Source organism: Ochotona curzoniae, unplaced genomic scaffold, assembly GCF_017591425.1.
Source record: "Ochotona curzoniae isolate NIBS_2020 unplaced genomic scaffold, NIBS_Ocur_1.0 scaffold_1852, whole genome shotgun sequence".
Taxonomy (NCBI): domain Eukaryota; kingdom Metazoa; phylum Chordata; class Mammalia; order Lagomorpha; family Ochotonidae; genus Ochotona; species Ochotona curzoniae.
The window spans coordinates 11,595,464-11,618,817 of NW_024467087.1; the positions used below are offsets into that span (position 1 = coordinate 11,595,464).

General features: G+C 39.8%; 1 protein-coding gene across 1 annotated transcript in view; it reads right to left on the reverse strand.

Moving 5' to 3' along the window:
- Nucleotides 1–21,376, reverse strand: part of LOC121169463 (P2R1A-PPP2R2A-interacting phosphatase regulator 1-like) — a 58,399-nt gene extending 37,023 nt beyond the window's left edge. The window contains exons 1-2 of the mRNA XM_041000058.1: nucleotides 21,201–21,376; nucleotides 11,908–11,986 (exon numbers count right to left, since the gene is read on the reverse strand). Coding sequence (XP_040855992.1) covers nucleotides 11,908–11,986; nucleotides 21,201–21,376 — 255 coding nt within the window. The remainder of the gene's footprint in view (nucleotides 1–11,907; nucleotides 11,987–21,200) is intronic.
- Nucleotides 21,377–23,354: the final 1,978 nt, after the last annotated feature.

Genomic DNA, 23,354 nt, shown 5'->3' on the forward strand with positions numbered 1-23,354 from the left:
CAGGAAAAAAAGCTGAAACAAGCATTAAATTGGCAGCTAACTCCCCAGCAATTTAGCTGGGGAAACCAAAATTTCATAATATACAATGACTTGAGGCAATAAAGTTCAAGTAGTTTGGAACATTCTACTCTTGGTTACTAAGACACTCACTGTCTAGCACCTTTTTCTGTTTCAGAACTACCTTCTCCTTTTTAATCTTCTCAAAGCTTGAGAGGACTCACACAAGAGGTAAATGAAAAGAGGAGGGATTTATAGCTAATTGTGAAAAAAAAGCATTTAGTTTCTGAATTCACTTGTACATTCCATCTGTACCCTGATTACTTCTCAGAATTGCAGATATTTTACTATAATCTTACTTTCACATCAGGTCTTAAAGGCGCATATAGTTGTAATCAAAGATATTCAATATGCACTTACTATGTGCTATAACACCTTGTTGGGGTCTAAAATTCCAGAGACAAATGAGACATTTTTCTATCTGAGAGCAATTCGTGATGTATTTAAGGAAAACCAGGCTATCAGTAAGTGCCAGAATAGAATGTTAATTTGTGGGAATTGAAAGAAGAGAGGCCTGTATATAAGGGCTTGGAAAAAGCTCCACATAGGAGGTATGAACTCATATGAAGGAGACGCAGGAAGACTTTCCAAGCATAAGAACAGATGCTCAGGCAGGGAGACAAGTTTCAGGAAGAGAGATGTTCAAGATGATTACAACTTGGTACATGAGGAGTGGCAGGAAACAAACATGAGGAAATCTGGCAGAAACCAGATTGTCTCTGGGCTTCAGCCTATGAGCCCAACGGGAAACTCAAAGCATAGGTTCCTCGTGTACGTTCCTAGGAGTATTTAACCCCAAAGGTGTTTTAAACAAGAACACACCTGGTGAAAAAAAGGAACGTTATATGTATTCAGCCTAACACAGAATTAATTGGGAGCAGAAGGGAAAGGGACTAGAAGCAGGCTGCAGACCAATCAAAGGTTCTGAAGATCTGAATGAAAAAGGCAGAGTTGAAGAGAACGAGGCAGGTTAGAGAAGTGACCAGAAAGAGGAAAAGATCAATCTGAGGTTCCTAATTAAGGCCAATAGGTGATGATGGTCAAAAGGGAGCAAGCCGGTGAGTGAGATGAGTGCTCAAAAAATATGTTGGGTAAATAAATGGCTCTATGTTGCAGATAATCTCAATTTCGATTGGATTCTAAATGCGTAACATGGATTTTGAAGGATCTTATTACTTCACTAATTATCAAGAGCAGTTAAAAATTTTTGAGAAAATTAGGACTGAAAGACCAACTTCGTTACAGAAGACTTTTGAAATCCAGGCATCAAGAGGTTTTGATAGTCCCTGAAAATGTGTATTATCGGAAAAACTATGCATGGACTTCAAAAAATTTTGCCCTCAAGTAAATGACCTTTTAATTCCACTTTCCAGGAAATTTTTCAGGTATCATTGTATTTTACTTAAAGTGCGAAAATCAGTTTGCTTTTTCCAACCATTACTCAGAAGATAGAAGAAACAAGAAGATATAAGGTAAGATAATAAAAATGACAGTAAAAACTTGTAGGTGGATAATTGAAAATCCATTACAAAATGATGCTTGCCACTGTTCCTGGAGGAGTGTGGCGCTGGCTTCCAGCCCAGTATGTCACCCTGACTTCAGGCTGAGATCAGAAGGGACAGCAGCATTCTGGCGTACCTCTCAGGCAACAGGATTGCTGCTGCACCAGTGACAGGCACCAGCCAATATTCCCCACCAAATAAGGGCTGAAGTGACCCCTGCTTCAGCTTCCATGTCGGGGGGTGGGGTGGTTTAAAACTCCCTTGCACAACTCCGCCTGGCTTTTTCTTTTCTTCTGTAGCTCCCTGCTTCACGTCTGTCTTTCTGTTACACGGGGAAGGGAACCCCGTGACCAAAGCTCCCTGCAATAAAGGCCATCTACATTCTTTTCTATACACGGCTCTGTGTTCCTTCCCTGATGGTTGGCAAATGTAACGCAAATAAATTCTATTTAACAACAACAATCACTTCACTGTAATAATTCATTATGGCATAATTCATTATGCCTTTCACATTTCAGTATTTTTGAGTCCTTATGCTTAAGAATCTGCTTTTCTCTTCACAGAGTAAAAACTGACTATATAGAAACACTTATAAGTCATAGCTTCAGAGACCTTAAGATCTACTGCAAAAACCAATAATGTAAATAAATATTATATAAGAGACAAGGTAATGAATGTTAAATGGAGGCAAAATGAGGTGGGAATAAAGAGCAAAGAGGAAGCGGATGTGCAGAGAGCTAGGAGGTGAGAGACACAGGTAAGAAAGGTATGACAAACGTGGCATCGAGTGGAGCCTTGTAGACAAGGAGTTTGACAGCATGTGACACAAAAGCGAAAGTTCTAGGCTTCTTTTAAGCAATGTTATTATATTTTTATTAACTGTGTGTGAATGAAACACCAGGAGTCCATGAAGAGAGACAGGGCTCTAAAGCTAAAAGAGTGAAGATGCTGGCAAACTTTAAATGCCATGGCAAACTTTAAATACCATGTTCCAAAAATTCTAATGGTGGAAAAACTATCTACTGTGGTGTTGAAAAAACAATTTATACTTAGCAGCCTCATCTATTTAATTTAGAGTAGACATGCTCAGATAATCATCAGCCCTGAGCCTCATTCAGTTCCTTTCTAGAGAGGGGGTATAAAAAAGGAGACTGTCATGGCTGCCATTGTGGCACAGCAGGTAGTCACTGCCAGCAACACCAGTATGTCATATGGGGATCAGTTTGTGCCCCAGCTACTCCTCTTCTATACTTGATCTTAACCAAAAGACCCAGAAGCGATGATGCTACTCCACTTCTGATCTGGCTCCCCATTAATGGCCTAGGAAAACCAGCAGAAAATGATCTAGTGTTTGGGCTCTTGCCACCCACAAGTGAGAACTGGCTGAAACTCCTGGGTCCTGGGTCCTGGCTATACAGTGGCTCAGCCCTGACTGTTGTGTTCATCAGCAGATGGAAGAATCTCTCTCTCTCTCTCTTTCAAATAAATAAATTTTAAAATTTAAAAGAGAGAGTATGTGACAGCTATGGGCTATTAACTGGTCAGTAACACAGACTGGCATATACTAATCGGGTCCTACGATTGATATTTCAAGGAAATTTCTAGCATAAATGCGTAACGCAACCAATTGGCCCTACTCATGAAAATCAGGAAATTTGTTCTAAACAAAGCTTACATGCTATATATTGTGTGTTTTTACAGAAAATATTATCATGAACAAATATTAGAGTTTATCTTTCAAGCATCTACTTACATTAAATATGATAAAGGTGGTAATGCATGTTACACCTAGCAGAATACCTGGCATATGTCTTCATTATTTCAATGTCTGGAAGTGATATAATATGTGTGTGTGTGTGCATAATACAAAACACTAAGGTTTATAAAATTCATAATCTTTTTAAAAACATTTTTACATTATTTTTAAGACTTATTTATTTTTATTACAAAGTCAGATATACAGAGAGGAGGAGAGACAGAAGGAAGATCTTCCCTCTGATGATTCACTCCCCAAGTGAGCGCAATGGCCGGTGCTGCGCTAACCCGAAGCCAGGAACCAGAACCTCTTCTGGGTCTCCCATGCTGGGTGCAGGGTCTCAAGGTTTTGGGCCATCCTCGACTGCTTTCCCAGGCCACAAGTAGGGAGCTGGATGGGAAGTGGAGCTGCCGGGATTAGAACCAGCGCCCACATGGGATTCTGGCACATTCAAGGTGAGGACTTTAGCCGCTAGGCCATGGCACCGGGCCTGTAAAATTCATAATTTAATTGAAAAGATGTGTGAACCTGAGCTTAAATATATCCATATAATCCATATAGAAATTGTAGTAATTTAGTTGTTATACAATGACACATTATTTTAAAAAGTTGGTGGGGTTTCTTTTGTTTGTTTGTTTATTCATTTTATTTGAAACGCAGAGGTACCACAAGAAGAACAGAGATGGTTTACATGTGTTTGCCTGCAGGGTTAGAAGTGGAACAGCTGGGATGTGAACCCAGTTCCTATAAGGGATGACAGTGTTGCAGGCAGAGGTGGAGGTTATTATGCCACAGTGCACTTTAAAAAAAAAAATTAACTACATAGCTTGGAAAACTGTTGTAAACTAATTATAAGTGACTTCCCAGAAGATATTATTTTTTAATACATAAAGCATGGCAAAGGCTTAAACTTTCTGTTTGAAAGATTGCATCGAGGGAATATGAGACGGTTGCCTGACAGGTTGATAATATCAGCAGGAATGCAGTGACATGTCTGTGATAAGAAAGAGTGACGTTTGACTAGAAAAATCATACGCCATAGGAAGATTTTATTTGATAAAATGTAGATGAAACATTTGTACTAGATTGCCTGTCTAGTTATAATGTGGGAAACAGATTGAAGAAAACAAGGCTTTTTGAAGAAAATTCTATTCAGTTAAGTACTAAGGTGGTGTTTGCAAATGGAATTACCTTCACTCATTTTTCAGGAAGCAAAGTACTGGAATGGAAACAAAAAGTTTCCGGAGATGCCCATTAACTCCATTGTTGTCTTTTGTGTAAATTTCCCATTGCTCTTTCTCTCATTTTCTAGAGGAAACATCCTCTGCAGGAAGCCAGAATGCCAGCCCGAGGTGGAGCCTGGAGGTACTCTACCAGATGCAGGAATTCAGAGCAAAGGCCAACTTCAGTTCCACTCAAAAAAAAATCACAGAGAACTAATATTGCAAAAGCATCATTACAAAACTACTTTCTCTGTCTCTCCTCCTTTCTGTGTATCTGTCTTTGCAATAAACATAAATCTTTTTAAAAAACCAACTTTCTTGGGTTTGTTTTCATTTTTTTTAAAGATTTATTTTATGTTTATTGGAAAGTCAGATATATAGAGAGGAGAAGAGAAGGAAGATCTGCCCTCTGATGATTCACCTCCACAAGAGCTGCAATGGCCAGAGCTGAACCATTCCAAAGCCAGGAGCCAGGAGCCTATCCAAAGCTGGGAACCAGGAACCTCTTCTGGGTATCCCACACAGGTGCAGGGTCCCAAAGCTCTGGGCCATCCTCAACTGCTTTCCCGGGCCATAAGCAGGGAGCTGGATGGGAAGCAGGGCTGCCAGAATTAGAACCAGCGCCCATATGGGATGCGTGCACATTCAAGGCAGGGACTTTAGCCACTAGGCTACTGCACCGGGCCTGGATTTGTTATCTGTAATCATTTTCCTACTATAGTTACTAGACAAAATCTTCATCATTAGATAATGAATAAAATTCTGAATGAAAAATTAGATGCTATGCTTAGAAATATCTACTTGGCTTCAGAAATGATTTAAAGTAGCTTTCAATGACACTTAATGCAAATTGAGTGCAAACTAGACAGGCAGCAAATACAAACTGAAATTAGGGTTCAAAGCTGCGAATGAACAAAATCCAAATCCAATCACACACATATTAAAACAGCTGAATCATTCAAGTAAAACAGCCTTCCCAGCAAGAGAGATGAGACATTCTCCCTGTTTCCTTTGCAATAAGAGGGTAAAGGGAGAGAAACATGGTGCCACTGTGCCCAGATGCAGCAGAAGTGCCAGGAGATGTCCGGGCAAGGTGTAGGGACCCTGCATGATCGAATCCCCAAAGTCAGAAGATGCCCTGGGTTTCGGTTCATTAGAAGGTTTTGAATGATTTCCTGAAAGTGCTGAAGAAAATATGTGCACTTAATTAAGCAAAAATAATTGTGAGATAAGCACTTCTTATAATGCTTGGGAAATATGTATCTTTATTCTTGTGATAAATAAAATCCATGGTGCCTCCACATTCTCTGTCACAGTGATGTTTTATTTTGTTAAGATGTGTTTTTATTTGAAAGGTTACACAGAATAGAACAGAGAGAAAGAGAGAGAGAGAGAGAGAGAAAAGAAGTAGAGAGATATTTTATCCACTAGTTTACTCTTTAAATGGCCACAACAGCTGGAGTTGACTGATCCAAAGGCAGGAGCCAGGAGCTTCCTGTCAATATTCCACATAGGTGCAGGGGCCCAAAACTTGAGCCATTCTCCTCTGGCTTCCCAGGAGTTACGCAGGGAGATGGATTGAAAGTGGAGCAGCTGGGACCCAAACTGGCACCCATATGGGATTTTGACACTGTGGGCAGAAGCTTAGCCTACTATGCCATAGCACTGGCCTCCTTACAGTAATGTTTTCTGAAACATCATTTACCTATATTCAAATGCAGAAAAATAACCTAAATTTTTAAATTGGGGTAAAATACACATACTATAAAATTTACATGTTTTAAGTGCATAATCCAGTAGTGTCAAATACGCTCACATTGTTATACAACCAGTCTCCACAAGTCTTTTCTCCATATGAATTCCTCCCTCCCCCACATGTGTTAACCCCCAATCTTCATTTCACTATGAATTTACCTAGTCTATGTACCTGTGGCACTAATTCCAATAACACCAGACAATGGAATTGACCTCCTAAGTGTATGGTTTATAATATCTTCAGCAATATTTACATGTTTTTTCAAGAATGGCGTTTCTGTTTTATGATGCAATGTGTCAACTACAAATGAAAACATTTACATTATTCCTATTCCGTAAAAAATATTCAAATACTATGGAGATGCCCAAAGTAGAAACAGAATCCTTCTTATGATTCCTTGCTCTGTACATATCCATCTGCACATGCGTAAATAGATATAAGATCGTGCTGTGCATGGATTCTGAACGCTGGCTCTACTTAACATACAGGTTAGTGAAAGAACCAAGGAAGGAAGCACAGAGAAATGGAAGGAACCTACAGCTCTCATGACAGTACCAAGCAATAAACAAACCCAGACATTTCTGCTTTCCTTGCGGTATATTATTTGTGATAATTAATGCTCCTTATGTTTACATCTTCTGTAATTCTGTCCCTCAGAGAAAAAGTATTCTAATTCAATACATCATTCTAAATAATTCAGTTTTTCTATACTGAAGGTTAGTACCCAAAGGTACTTCAGAAAGTTCCATGGGCATTTGGCCTAGGGGTTATGATACTCCACTGTGAAGTACCTAAGAGCCCACCTTGCCCCACATACCAGCACCTGCCTTTGATTTCCAATGTCTAAGTCCAGCTTCCTGCTACAACAAATCTGGAAGGCAGTGGGAATGGTAGAAGCAGCTGGGTTCTTGCTGCCCATGTGGGTCCCAGCTTTGGTCCAGCCTGATCCTGGCCTTGTGGACATCTGGCTAATGAATCAGAACATGTGTATCTCTGTCTTGCCCAGCACGTCCCCCAACTTCTCAAATAAGTTTTTAAAATGTTGTTATTTCATGGAAAAGGGGAATTAAAAGTAAGTTTATTATGGTGTAAAAATTTTTTAATCTAGAATAGCTTTCTTTATAACATTTATTTTCCACACACTTTTTTTTTTGAAGTTAATTAACATGGTATTGAGTGACCAATATGTTAGAAATTGCACGTTCTTTTTTTTTTTACCATTTGTTTTTTTTTATTTGTTATTAACATTGCATTATGTGATACAGTTTTGTAAGCACTGGGGGGGTCCCCCCACCCCTCCCACCCCCCTCCTCCCATAGTGGATTCCTCCACCTAGAAATTGCAAGTTCTTAACCACATCCTGTAACTACTTCCTTGACATCTCAGTTTTAGTATATACACAACCGGCTGCTAGAAACCTTTTTTTTTTTTTCTCCCAAGCTGCCCTCATAGGGATAAGCACAGTTGCCGAATGGCTAAAGTCATTGCCTTGCATGCGCTGGGATCTCAAATGTGTGCCAGTTCATGTCCCAGTAGCTCTGCTTCCCATCCAGCTCCCTGCTTGTGGCTTGGGAAAGCAGTGAAGGACTACTCAAAGCCTTGGGACCCTGCACCCGTGTGGGAGACCTAGAAGAAGCTCCTGGGTTCAGATCAGTTCAGCTCCGGCCACTGACGCCACTTAGGGAATGAATCAGTGGACAGAAGATCTTTCTCTGTAGCTTTCTCTCTGTAAAATCTGACTTTTCAATAAAAATAAATAAATCTTTTAAAAAAAAAAAAGAAGTTTGTGAAAAAAAGACCCTTCATATTCTTATGAGTCTTATAATAGTGATTAATTTGATATATACATATATATCAAGCTAATTAAGTGAGCATTGAAATTCTAACAATGAAGATAATATAATTTCAGTTCAGTCAAATGCCAACTGTTATTTAAGATGGCTTATTATAAATGTGTATTATATTAAGCTAAACTTTATGTGAATTAAAATCCTAGAATTCCTAAGGAATATTATACATATTTAAAAATTCTACTGTATGCATGTACTGTCACTAAAATTCTCTCCTATTTAGTAATCATTTAGCACGTACCAGTTCTAGGCTGAGTGTTTGACAAAGATTAATCATCATCGGAAACCCAAATGCAGATACTATTACATTCTTCTCTTCTAGATGAGGAATTGGAGAAGGAACAGACTGCTCCCACGTAGCTGAGGCTGTATGCATAGCATCATTCAATAGGTTCTCAGCCGGGCAAGATTTCCCCCAAATCACTGAGATTGCGTGTATAGCGCCATTTATTAGGCTCTCAGCTATCAGTCATTGCTCAACCCAGTGCAATTTGGATTAATGTCATCCCATCTCTCGCCACAAAAATTGCTTTCAAATATAAGAACTTTATGAATGATCTCATTTTCAGTACTTCAAAGAACATCTGACCACTTATAATTGCCCTTTGTTTTGCACAAAAAAACTCCTCTGAATCTCCCTTCACCTCTCTGACAATTTCATCTAAGTCTTTGCACTCTTGTTCTGACTGATGATATTTACATTTTTGTCTTGCAGCCCCTTCTCTTTATCCTCTCCATGGTCATTTCATTAATTTATTTAGCTTTAAATGACAGTCTACTGATAATCCCCAAATGTAGACTTTTGCCAAGATCTCTACCCTGAAATTCAAACTAGCATATTCAGAATCTCCACTATGAAGCACCTAAGAGCTTCAAATACAGTATGTCTGAAGATAACACATCTGTGCGTGGGATTCTTTTCCTGTGGTACTACATCCCATCACTTACACAAGCCAGATACTTGCCTCTGTTGTGTCTCACCTTCCATTGAACCTATTACACCCTGAAAAGCTCTCATTTATGAATGAAGATGAAATAAAGATCTTCCCAAACAGAAATATAAAGAATTAGTCAGCACTTTCACAGCCTTACAAAAGACATGTAAGAATGTATTACACACAGAAATACAGAAAGATAGCCACCATTACAAAATAATGTAAACTAGTACAATCATAATGGAAGACACTATGGAGAGTACTCAGAGATCTGAAAATAAATCTACCCATATGGGCGTAGGTTTGTGTTTCAGCGGCTCCGCTTCCCATCCAGCTCCCTGCGTGTATCCTGGGAAAACATGGGAGGACAGCTTAGAGCCTTGGGACCCTGCACCTGCATGGGAGACCTGGAAGAGGCTCCTGGCTATTAACTTTGGATTGGTTCAGCTCTAGCCTTTGCATCCATTTAGGGAGTAAACAGCAGATAGAAGGTATTTCCCCTGGTCTCTCCTTTCTGTGAATCTGTCTTTGCAACGAAAATAAGTGAATCTTAAAAATAAAAAAAAAAACCTGACTCAATAATAGAACATTTCAACAGATCCATACAAGAGATAATGAAAAAATCTTCCAACAAGAAAAATATAATACCGGATGTCTTCACTAGTGAACTCCACCAAAAACTTGAAATTTTAACACCAATCCTATTCCAGCTCTCTCATAAGCAAAATAGAAAAAAATTCAAATATTTTAAAGATTATTTAGTCAAAAGATAGTCACTAAGAGAGAGTCCTAGCCAGAAAGATCCACTGGTTCACTCCTCAAATGGCCACAACAGCCAGGGCTAGGCCAAAACAAACCCAGGAGCCAGAAGCTTCATCTATATCTCCCATTGTGGGCATGCAGGGTCCCAAGCTCTTAGGCCATCTTTTGCTTCTTTCCCAGGTGCATTAGCAGGAAGCTGGACTGCATGTGGAGCAACCAAGACTCACTCTAACTAGTGCCCATATGGGACACCAGTACTGTAGATGGTAGCTTTATTCACACAGTTGTAATGCTGGTCCTTCTAATATACTAGGAGGGTGGCATGACTGAATATGAAAGTCAACAAAGCTAATACAAGAAAAGAAAAACACATGTGAAGAACAAAGATGAAAAAAATTTACCCTAGGAATGCAATGGTGCTTTAACATAAGAAAACCAATGTAATACACCCTATGAACAGAACAAAAGGGGTAAGTCATAGAATCATCTCTAGAGGTCTGGAAGAAGCACTTGAAATAAAGTATTTGATGCTCAAAGCAGCCATATGGAAAGGAAAAAATACAATATTATCCCTTTCATTTGGAAGCTGGAAAAAAATCTCAATGAAAGATAGTGGTAACTAGAAGCTGGGAGAGGTAGGGAATCTGAATAATGGGGACCAAATCAGAGTGAGGCAGAAGGAGTAAGTTCCTAGTGATACACAGCATAGAGGGAAGACTACAGTTTACAGTGACCTATTATTTATTGTATGAACAAATAGAGAAGAGAGATGCTCCAAGCTTCCAATTATAAAGTAATGGTAAAGAAGGGGAAAAATGTTTATTATTCTATTTGATCACTACAGATTGTATATATGTTTTGAAGTGTCACACTGAAGCCCATAAATGTATACGAGTATTGTTAATAAAATGTTTTCTTTAAGATTTTTAGAGTTATTTATGTATTTGAAAGGCATAGCCAAAAAGAGAGACAGAGGAAGAGACAAAGAGAGAGATGTTTCATCTATTGATTTACTCCCCAAATGGCAGCAACAGCTGGGGCTGGGCCAGTTTGAAGGCAGGAACCTAGAACTTCATTCTGGTCTCCCACATGGGTGGCAAGGACCCAAGTACATCAGCTGTCTTTTACTTCCTTCTCAGGGACAGCAACAGGCAGCTGAATCAGAACTAGTTGCAACTTGAGTTGGTGGTTCAACATGTGACGCCAGCATCACAAGTGTTTGCTTAACCTACTGTACCACAACATTGGCCCTTAGTGAAAAAATAAATAAATAAATTCTCAGCAAGAGAAGGGCATCTCCTTAAAATGATACAGAACATTTACCAAAATTCCAGATATAAGATCAAATTCATTGGAAAAGACTGAAAACTTTCCCCTTAAGATCAGTAACAAGACAAGGATACGCATGTTTTGAAACTAGAGGTAATGGTTGAGCAAATTTGTTAATGCATTAAATGTCAGTGAATGGTGCACTTAAAACAGTTGTTATATGAAACTCAATTCAATAACAAAATCATATAATAAATCATTTATTCATTTTGGCTTACTGATTTACAAGTATATTTTCTGTGTTTACAGAGTAAATCACACAATCGTTATTAGAGATTTTATTATAATACCATGAAAAGCAAATTTTATTTACAGGTCAAGATAAATGTGAGATAAAAGTCAAACTAAAAGCCTGAAAACAATTCTTAGAAGATCCTACAAATTTTCCAAAAGTGGATGCCAGCTGGTTTTATACATGAAAACAAATCTCAGTGTTAAATCCACATAAGACTTAAAAACTAATTCTGCTACAGCTGCAGAAGTCATCCGAACTATAGATGATGTGCTTGATTTTTGCCTTCAGTAATGTTTACAGCACAGTTTCTCACAGTGAGACTTTGTTAGAAATGCAAATTCTCAAACTCCACTACAGACTTACTGAATCAAAAACTCTAGGGGTGAAATTGGGCTGTCTGTAGTTTAGTAAACCCTTCTCGCAGGTGCAAGTTTGGGAATCCCCGGTTAAAACCAACAAGCACACATCTCAGGCAAGCAGCATGCCATAAGCATTTCCTTACCAGATTTGGCCGATTTATGAATGTTGAACTGTTTCTTCTAATCCTCACAGTATCAGCTTGGAAAGCTTGTGAACTATCACTAAGAAGAAAAAGGAAAATGTTTGTCACATAAAGCCTATTATAAAATATTTTTCAAGGAATAAAATTTCCATATTGAAAATAGCAATGTTATCAACATAAATGATGTCTTGGTGAAGACAGTTGTACAAATGGAGAAATTAGAAACACACATACACACAGAGTTTTAGTTACCTGAGCCTAATTAAGTCTCCATGTAGGATAAGGAATTTCCAAGCACATCACTTTACTTCTAATCAACCATGCTACCAAGAAGTATAATTTCCTGTGACTTTGTAAATACATCATCAGTGTCAAATTCGATCTGATTTAAATCTATGATCAGAGCTACAATACGCAAGTACCAAATCCTTTAATTGCCCACATCCTATGAAGAAAAGGAATAGCAATATCCAGAGTTGATAAAACATACTTTCCACAGATACGTTTTACTTGGCCAACAAGATAGTAAGAATATTTCAGTACTTTTTAACTTAACTGAGTTGAATTGAACAGCAAAAACAGACAAGAGGTCTCCCGACTGTTGTTTGATTCCTTTTAGATTCTCAAACACTGTGTCTGTGTTAGGTCAAAGCTAGGAGCCAGGAACTCAAGCTAGGTCTCCAATGTGGGTAGAAATAAGTAGGGAGCTGTGTACATTAGCGGGGAACTAGAGCCTGGACAGAGCCACAAACTGAACTCAGGCACTGTAATAAAGGATACACGTACCCCAAGTGGCAATGTAACCTTTGTATTAAACACATACCCCTAATATCTATATCTATATACATGTACATATTTAATTCATTGTACATACTGAGAAATCTCAATGAAATCTCAAATGAAAAATTCAGATTCCAGATTTCTGGCTTTTCTTGAAAATATGCAGTCGGGCCCCATTCCCATGTGGCAACAACAGACTGGACCTGAGCAGCTGCTATGCACTGAAGACAGCGCCTATGTCCTCCACTGTGACAGTCAGTGACCAAAATTATCTCAGTCCTGTCTGAACTTGTAACTTTGAATAACTTGTCTTTTTTCATTTTCTCTTTTACTTTGAAATAGCTTAAGATTCACAAGAAGTTGTAAAAGAAACAACAAGGTCCCCATACACATCGTTTATCCACATTTTTCCAATGTTAATAAGAAATTATGTTGAACATTTTCAATCTGCTGCCTATACCCAATCTTACCGATTTCAATTCTTTACCCTCTCTCCTAGATCCACCTTATCTTCAGGTCCCTTGCCTTTATGCTGTTTCATCGACTTCACAATATTTAGTAGGTCTCCTCAGCTGTTTTTTTCCCTAATCTAGCACTACCTAGCACTCCAAAGACCCAGCGTGCTCACAAATGTTCAATTATTAGCTGTTCATTGTCTTCTGGATCCAGTCATGCACTTTACTAGCATATAGCCAGCTCTCCACGATTTGGCTCCATTCTTTTGTAAAGTTTCAAAACAGTATGTAATTACCAACATATAACTGTCTTCAAAAAGCTCATGTGTATTATGAAAAAACTATGCACATATTTAAAAATGCTTGCACCAAAATAAGGCTTAATTCCATTTTTCACAAACTTTTTGAAGTCTCCTCAAACAGTTTCTATTTCTTGCTTTTACTGAACTATTTTAAAATTCTGGCCCTTGGACCCTGCATTGTGGTATAGTGGATAAAACCATTGCCTGCCATGCCAGCATTCCATGAGGGTTCCAACCTGAGACCCAGCTGTTCCACTTCAAGTCAAGCACTCTGATAATGCGCCTGGGAAAGCAGAAGAAGATGGACTAAGTGATTGGGCTTCCGCACTTATGTGGGAGATCTGGATGAGGCTCCCAGCTCCTGGCTTCTACCTGACTCGGCCTTGTTTGTTGTGGCCACCTGCAGTGTCAGCCAGAAGATCTCTCTCTCTCTCCTTTTCCCTCTCTTGCTCTCTCCTTTTCCTGCTGTTTCTCTGTAACCCTGCCTTTCATATAAATAAATGAAATCTTTGAAAACAGCTGGTCATCTACAAACACTGTTTCATTTATAAAAAGGCAATCATTTTGTCACACTCTCACAGTACAATACAGTCCTGGTCAGGAAAACATAAGGAATCACTACATGACAATATATTTTCATAAGCTGCATTTGCACGGACTGATCAGCAACATTGGAGGCCACAGGTTCAGGCCATGCTGACCACTAAGCCCTCTAGGGAATACCTGTGCTTTTTTGTCATCAACTCTTCTAAAAACATAACTGAAATGTTGTCCCAGCCTTTAGGTGCCCTTTCTCCCAGTGTACATCTTATCAGTTCCTTAAAGTGTATCTCAAATTCCATCTTCTCCATGAGCATTTTCCTCATCCCTTACCAATCTCACTGAAATTTCTCTCTCCCTTCTTTGCATACCACTAATATTTTCTACTTTCTCTAAACATTTCTTTTACTTTGCCAAACATTCATATTCATTGAGTATTTATCTTCCCTATTAACTTAAAAAACTGTATTGAGCCTTGATATGTCTTTGAAACATGATAATTTGCATGTGACAGGCAATAACTCAATATATTGTGAGAAAATGTGTCAATAGGCTAATTCTGATTTCCTTTCCCACTCATTTTCCATATAAGAAGAGCAATCTGTTGTGGAAGTCATTTATCAGGAAATTTGAAGAGCCTAATGGGTTAGGTATTTATAATATCTTCCACTGGCTTCATTTAATAAGACAATTACACAAAGAAATAATCAAGTCAGAATGTACCTCAATTGATACGCATCATTTACCTTGAAATTACAGAATCCTATTGAAATCCATAACTTAGAAAACCTGAAGATAATATAACTGGGTCATTGTTCAATGCAGTGCACTGAATAGTTAAATAGCTCAATCTAAGCTACAATAAATTTGTCAGTTACATTCTCCAAACAATCAAGTTTATTTTCATGCCTACTCTGCTTTCACATTTGGTAAGAGTTCAATAAGCAAGCCTGGGAATGGGGGAGGCAAGCTTTATCTTCAAAGGGCCGGATAGTATTTTAGGCATTATGGGCCATAATATCTCTATTGCTATTATTTGTCTGTCATTTTTTAAAATAAAATATTCATTTATTGATTGATTTGAAAGATTTCTACAGAGAGAGGGAGGGACACACAGAGAGGTCTTCCATCAGCTGGTTAATCCCCCCAGATGGCTGTAATGTCCAAGGTTGGGCCAGGTTGAAGCCAGAAGTCAAAAGTCTTTCCACTTTCCCATGTGGATAGCAGAGGCCTAAATACTTAGGCCATCCTCTCTACTGCTTTGCCCAGGACATTAGCAAAGAGCTGCAACAGAGGTACAGCAGCTGGGACACAAACCAGTGCCAATACGCAATGCTGGCGTCACAAGTGGGGGGTTTACTCACTTGGCCACAGTGACAGACCCTGCAAGTCTGTTCTTAGGGAAGTCGCCATGGATAATAAGTAAACAAATAAGCATAGCTGTATTTCACAGGACGTTTATTACAAAACCAAGTGGTCCTTTGATAGTAGTCTGTCTTACAATTGAGACAGCAATAATTTAAAAGCAGGGTCAGGTTGGAGGTTGTTAAAGTGAGGAGGCACTGGCAAAAATCCTAGCACTACATTTTACAAAAAGATGATTACATTTCAGTATAGTTACATCAGTAACAAAGTGGTGTAATTGTGTAAGTTCCTGTTTGTGAGCTCAGCACTCCATTACGGCTCTTTGGGGGGAATGAATCAGTGGATGCAAGCTTTCTCTCTCTCTCCCTTTATGTGTGTGTGTGTGTCTCCCTCTCTGTCACTCAGCCTTTCAAATATATAAATTTTGCTTTTTTTTTCCTCTAGAAAGTCTGCCAACTAAGGGGTAAAAACTGTAAAGTTTCAAAATTTATTTATCTATCTATTTAAAATACAGAGAGACAGAAAAAAAGAGAGAATGCTATTCCATTTGCTGGTTCACTCTGCAAATGCCCACAACAGCCAAGTCTGGGCCAGACTAAAACCAGGAACTGGAAACTCAACACAGGCTTCCCACGGGGATGCAAGAACTCAAATATCTGAACTATCACCTGCTGCCTCCCAAAGCATGTTTTACCAGGAACCTGGAATTAGGGGTAGAGTCAGGATCCAGACCCAGTGACTCTCACATGGAATGTGTGCATTCTGAGCCGAACATCTTAAATGCTACATCAAACGCCCATTCCTCCAAACTTCTGGCATTGATAATTGTAAAGATACATACAAAATAGTCAAACAAGTTCTCAAAAACAATAATCTGGTACTATAGAGTAGACATTTAAGGAATCTAATTACACTAAACATTTAAGGAAGACATGTTACTGCAAGAGACATATACGACTTCCATATGTAGGAAACATCAAGCTAAATTATTATTATGATGATTTTGAATTTGGGCCTACCTAAAGCTGTTTTATATTTTTTAAAAAATACTATTTACTTGAAAGATAGTTGAAGAGAGAGAGCTGAAGAGAGAGAGAGGTATGAAAGGTGAGCCAGGATGAAGCCAGGAGCCTGGAACTCCATCCTGATCTTCCACATGGGTGCAAGAGCCCAAGGACTTGGGCCATTTTCCACTGCGTTTCCACGCAACTTAGTAGGAAGCAAGATCAGAAGTGTAGCATCCTGGACACTCACAGGGCTTGCCAGCTTTGCAGATGGCAGTTTAACCCACTGTTTCACAATGCTGGTCCCATCATCAAGCAAAATTAGAAAATGGCTTGAAAAAGCTCTAAAAATATTTAACATCCTGAAAATAGAATCTTTTACTGTCAGGTGTAGTTTAACCAGACACAGGCCAATAGAAATTAGAAACCCAAGTAAGGAAAAGTTAGAAAAATTGGCAATATACACAGGCAACTGAAAGAAACTGACACAAGCATGAATTTAGCTAAAACTCGGTGTAATTCTGGTTCAGAACAACGTGTCTGGAGGTAGGCATTTGCCGTAGGGGTCAGGACACATGCATCTCACATCAGAGTACCTGGGTTCTACTTCCAGATCTGCTCCTAATTGCGTTTTGCAGCTACTGCAGACCCTGGGAAGCAGTGGTGATGGTTCAGCGAGGCTCCCTCCGCTCATGTGGGAAACCTGGACTTTTTCTGCCACCCAGCCTTGCCCACTATCTCTATCTCAGTTATGAGGTGTGAATGAAAAGATGGAGATTCTATTTTTCGTGCCTCTCGAATCTGGAAACTTCGGAAAAGATGAACTTTTCTGATTCCATTCTAAGCTTGTTACAGCAGCGCCAAATGTGCCTGCAGATCATCTGAGTAAGTGCTCGAACCTCAGGTATATCACACATCATTCCCGTCACTTCCTTTAATGGGCCAGGAACAGATTTAGTCCACGGTCCAATTTGTGTTTCTTTAACCCCCACCAGATTCATGTTATTAACCACTGCCTTTTTGTGCAAATTTTACTGCGTGAGTTGGGATATTATGCCATGCAATTTAATACTATAATTACACTCCAGCATAATTTTTTAAAATCCCTTCAACTCCCCTTTACCACAAAGCAAGCAAGAAGGGATATGACAAGGTATACTCCTCCCAGTATGTTTAATAAATTAAACAGATTCCATATGTTGCTTCAAGTACAAGTATATGGCCTCCATCCTCTATTTGTAAGCTATTTCTTTTCGTGAAGGCTGCCAACACAACCAACATTCTTCCCACTTCTCTCTTCTACTAGCCAAATAGTTCTAAAAACAATTTTATTCCCACAATGGAATTAGAGCGAAACCCTAAATTTACAAAATGTTCTTGTTCTCAGTACAATACACAGAGAGCACTCCATCTTTAATTATCCCGTCTTCCTATTTTTAAAAGGCAATGAATTTGTTTTGATAAATCTTAGTTTGCTATTCATTTTATAACAATTATCTCCTACCTCAAATGACCTGACAACTGCATTTGTTTAGTGTTAATCAATTTATGCATTCATTAGTGTGAACAGAACATGCTGAGTCCAGAGATCCAAGCCCTTAGTATGGGCACCACTGCTAACTACTTCATTTTAGAGATGGACAGGCCAAGGTTCCTCACATGTTAGAGAGGACAGGTTTGGTCTCATCCCATCTTGAATGACCTCTGACCTTGCAAATGCAGCTATCAATTAATAGGATGGTCCAAAAGTGAGGATTAAAGAGAATAACATGTACTAAATGTATTTTTCAGACATTTTCATAATATCTAGAAAACTACTGTACTAGGATACGAGATTCAAGAACACGTTTTCAAAGCCTTTTACGAAACAGGGAGAGATGTAAGATGATTGAATAGGGAGAAGTTGCACTGGCCAGGAAAACAAAAGAAGGCCTAGGAAACCAAGGAAACGCCACATTCACAGGAGATTAAAAGAAATTTTCTATGGAGAATTACAGAGCAGAAGCAAGACTCTCTAGGTGAGGAGTGAGAACAGACACATTCAAGGACTGTGTGTCTCTAGCAATTTCCATATACTCAGAGCTGGTGCCTAGCTGGGAGGTGCCATCTTCCCAGGCAGGGTGAGAGGAGGCTACCACAATGAACACCAGCAGCAGCACTGACTGAGGGAGATTTCCTCAGTGGCTCTGAGTGCAGCCTGTGGAACAGGCAGGCGGTTTCGAACCCACTTGCCACCATGAAGGAAGATCGCCTTATTTTTCTCCCCTCCCCAAACTGAAAGAGCAAGTTCATTTGCTAAGGGCTGCTGTTCATCTCTGCCCCCTCAGGGAATGGCAGGCAGCTCATGCTGAGAATAGTAGCCTGCAGGATGGAAAGCAGAGATCTTGTACCTTGTGACTGTGAGAGTGATAGGCAGAGGCCACAGGGCTCAGAGGAAAATAGTTTGTCACTGGGTTCCTATGCAACTACATGGTCTGAGTGCAGAAACAGAAGTCCTTGCATACTGGGGACAGATCTCCCAGAAGACTGAGGAACACACCATGAAATGAACTGCTGTTCCGTTTGGAGCATGTGCCTGGGTGGGTCGTGTGCACAGGCACCAGGAATTCACTCTAGGCCGAGAATCAGCTGGTTCACCTACACACAGGGAAGGGCTGTGATTGTGAACATATCAGCCAGCTCCAACCTCCCCTCCTTCCGACAACTGTAGCAAGGGGTGCTGCACCAAACCCAATTTGGCTTTCACTCCGGAATGGTTATTTCACCTACAAACTGGCCAGAGCTTCCTGACCCTATCCAGCACAAGCCCAGAACTAGAGAGGAAATACTACAAGAATAAAGTTTTCAATTTAAAATATCTCCTGGAAAAGATGATAACAAGTGACACCCCCAGATTTACACAGGCCAACATGGAAGCACGAGAAACACTGAAAAGGAAAACAATACGATTCTCAAAAACAAACACAATAATACATTAATACTGAACTATGAATAAAGGGAGGCTGGAAAGATGCAGAAAAGAAATCCCAAAGAATTGATTGTAATGTTACTTAAGAACACTCAGAAACAGTTACATGAAATAAGGAAATTCACCCATGATACAGATGAGAAATTCTGCAATGGGTTAGAGCTACTGAAGAAAATCAGCAAGAAATATTATAAATGAAGTATTTAGTAAGACAAAAAATATAGTAGAAAGCTTTAACAACAGATTTTATGAGGCAGAAGAGACAATATTTAATGTAGAAGTCTTCTGAAATGTCTGTCAGACAAGGAAGGAAAGGAGGGAGCAAAGAAGAGGGAAAGGGAGGGAAGCAGAGAGAGGGGGAGAGAGAGAGAGAGAGAATGAATTAAAGAAAAAATTAGGAAGTCCAAAAACAGTATTTGGAATCTATGCATATCATCAAACAACCAAATACATACATCTTAGGAGTTCCTGAAGGTTGAAGGTGTGGGGGAAACAATGGCTGAGAAAATGTATTCAGTGAAATAACAAAAAAATTTTCCCATTTGGAAAAAAGAAATGCAAATTGAAATACAGGAAGCACATAAAACTCCAAATCAGCATGATGAGAAAAAATCCTTACCACAATACACTCTAGTCAAGCGTTCAAAAGTAAAACAATGTCGAAAAACACGCAAGAGAGAAATGCCCAATCACGTTTAAAGGGTCTCCCATGAGATTAACAGCAAATCTCATAACAGAAACCCTAATGCCAGGAGAAACTGGAAAGTCCTAGTTCTGAACGCAAAATCCTACCACTCAGAACATAACTCAGCAAAATTCTAATTTCATAAATGAAAGTGAAACAAAGAGCTTCCACTACAAGCAAAGACTGAAAGAATATATCACCGCCAGGCTAAGCTTCGAAATAATACTTGGAAACATACTATACACGGAAATAGAGACGGTCACCTTAATGAACGTGAATGCAGAAAATCAAGTAGCAGAACAAAGCTGCTTCAAAATAAGCAATAGGAATATTAATGGGAAAACAACAGGACCAAATCATTACTTATGAATAATAAGCTTGAATGTGAATGGAGTATATTTCCCATTTAAATGATACAAACTGGTTGAAGAATGAAAAACACACCTGTCTATGTGCTGCTTACAAAAAAATGCATTACACCAGTATACACACATACTGAGAGCGAAAGGATGGAAAAACATGTTCTATGCAAAGAGAAACTAGAAATGAGCAGGAGAGACTATTTTTAGGTAAAACTAAAGACAGATACAGTTTAAGAGACAACAACAGTCATTATGCTATGACTAAGGGATCAATTCCTTCTTCCTCCTTTCTGTCTCTCCCTTCGTCTCTGTGGTTCTGCATCTCAAAGAAATTCACAAATGTTTTTATAAAGAAATCCAATTTCAAGAAAAACTAGCTCTACAAAGGCCCAGCTGATTTATTTGACAATTATTTCCATCTTGGATGTGCTGGCAGTGACTGGCAGAAAAGTCATGGCAGAACGCTCCGTTTTTTTTTTCAAAGGAGGAAGAGATGGGATATAGTTAGGAAGAAAATTCGTGCTCCACACCAAGTGGTTGCTACTTGTGGGTTCAGGTGGCCCCTCAGTAGAGCATGTTCGAGTCAACCTTAGCGGCAAATGGGAGGAGGAAGAGAGGGACGAGCGCCCAAGGGTGAGGATTTGTCAAGGGTACTTTTTTTTTTCTTCAAATCTACCCATCTCACTTGTCCCAGGCTAAAGGGAGACTATTACGGGCAAGGGAGATACCTGCAGAATTTTCCAGTCATAAAAGGCTAAGAACACCACGGGAAACCACTTTCTCAGGACCCACCCGACCCACTTGCCTCCTCCGTTTTCTCAACCGCACTCACCCAATGCCATTCATCATTGGGGCACTGGTGGATCGTTTCAGAATGGAGTTATTTGTGTTGGTGGGATTTGGCAGCTCGGAGTCTATTTCCATTTTTTCCTGTGACGTTCCTGTCTCCAAGATGAAGTCACTACTTAGTTCGAAGTTCCCAAGTTTTTCCGGTTCTCCTTCATACATGGTCGGGTAGACTTAAGAGAGACAAGGGAGGAAAAGAAAGCTCTGAGATAAGTGAGAGCGGCCTCTCCACATCCCCGGCACCCCAACATCCCTAACTATAAAAGTTATGAAGTTGTGAAGAACTGGCTTCGAAACACCTACCCAGTCATGACGGCTGGGCGCTAACCGTCATTTTCCAACCTCTAAACCTTTAATTAATAAACATGAAAACTTTATCCCAATCACCACCAAAAAAATCTTTACCTCTTACAGCCAAAGCAAATTCATCTTAGCCTTACCAGGCAAAATAAGAATCAAAATTTTCCGCCTCTGAGACTCACGAGATTCCTACCTCTTCGCACGCGCAGGGCTCAGCGCAGGCCTACTACACAAGAAATTCGCGCCACTGCGCACGGGTTTGCCCGCCCCTGCCAGGGCGCATGCGCAGTTATGCAGCCGCCTTTCCTCATTGAGGGACCCATCCTCCCACCCCCTCCCTTCGCCGAAGTCCTGCATCCTCTCCTTTTAGTTCAGGATCTTCGGGTTTGTTTATTTGTTTTGGTTTTTTTTTTAAAGATTTATTTTTATTATTTTTATTGGAAAGGTGGATATACAGAGAGGAGAGACAGAGAGGAAGATCTTCTGTCCACTGATTCACTCCCCAAGTGAGTGCAACGGCCGATACTATGCCGATCCGAAGCCAGGAGCCAGGAGCCTCTTCCGGGTCTCCCACGCGGGTGCAGGTTCCCAAAGCTTTGGGCCGTCCTCGACTGCTTTCCCGGGCCACAGGCAGGGAGCTGGATGGGAAATGGGGCTGCCTGGATTAACCGGTGCCCATATGAGATCCCGGGCGTGCAAGGCGAGGACCTTAACCACTGCACCATAGTGCCGGGCCCTGTTTGTTTTGTTTTGTTTTGTTTCCATCTGTTATTACACTAACCCTGGAACAATTTCTTCTACCTTTATTTAGGAAGGGTTAGGAGGAGCGAAGGGTATAGGAGTGCTGCATTTTCTGTTCTGAAATCTGTTTTCAGCCCCTAAGACTGAGACTACCAAGCTTTTAACCTTCTAACATGTATTTTTCCAGCCTTTAACAGCAGATGCATTATATCTTTGTAAAAACAAAGAAACGGGTCCCACACGATAGCCTATTAACTAAATCCTCCCTTTGCAGTATTCTAGCAGCTCCACTTCCCATCCAGCTCCCTGCCTGTGGCCTGGGAAAGCAGTTGAGGACAGCCCAGTGCTTTGGGACTCTGCACCCATGTGGGAGACCTGGAAGAGGTTCCTGGCTCCTGGCTCCTGGCTCCTGGCATCGGATCAGCGCAGCACTGGCCATTGCAGCCACTTGGGGAGTGAACCAGCAGGTGGAACTTTTTTGTCTCTCTTTCTCTATGTACATCTGCCTTCCAATAAAAGGAAATAAATCTTAAAAACACACTCATGAATGACAAGTTATTTAAAATTAGTCATAAAATGATTCAATAAGCATTTCTTCCATGCTTATGAATACAGAAAATAGTGTGCAGGGAGCAACTCATTCGTCCTTTTCCTCAAACACAGACAGGATTCTTGCCTGTGGTACTTAGTAGCGATCATTTGAGTAATCCCTCTGGGCTTTGGCTTCCTACTTTGGAAAATGGGCAATGCAATGAGGCTGACCTCACAAAATTTTTGTTAGCATTAAATGCAATCACATACTTCAATTGATTAGGACAGTACCAGCCACATGATAAGTGTCCAATAAATGCTATCTATTATTAACCTGTCTTCCATCAGGATTGGAGACTTCAAACCATCCTCTTGCCTAGGATTTAGTTCATCTAATTCCACCTAATATAATCACGCTTTTCCTATTTTAGTCCCAGCATGGACAAAGAATAAATGATAATGATTTTACATGTCATAACTTGTCACGAACTGCTTCAAGACAATCCCATTATTTTCAATTCACCACTGATTATCTGAGCAGGGTTGATGATTGAGCCAATTGAGACAA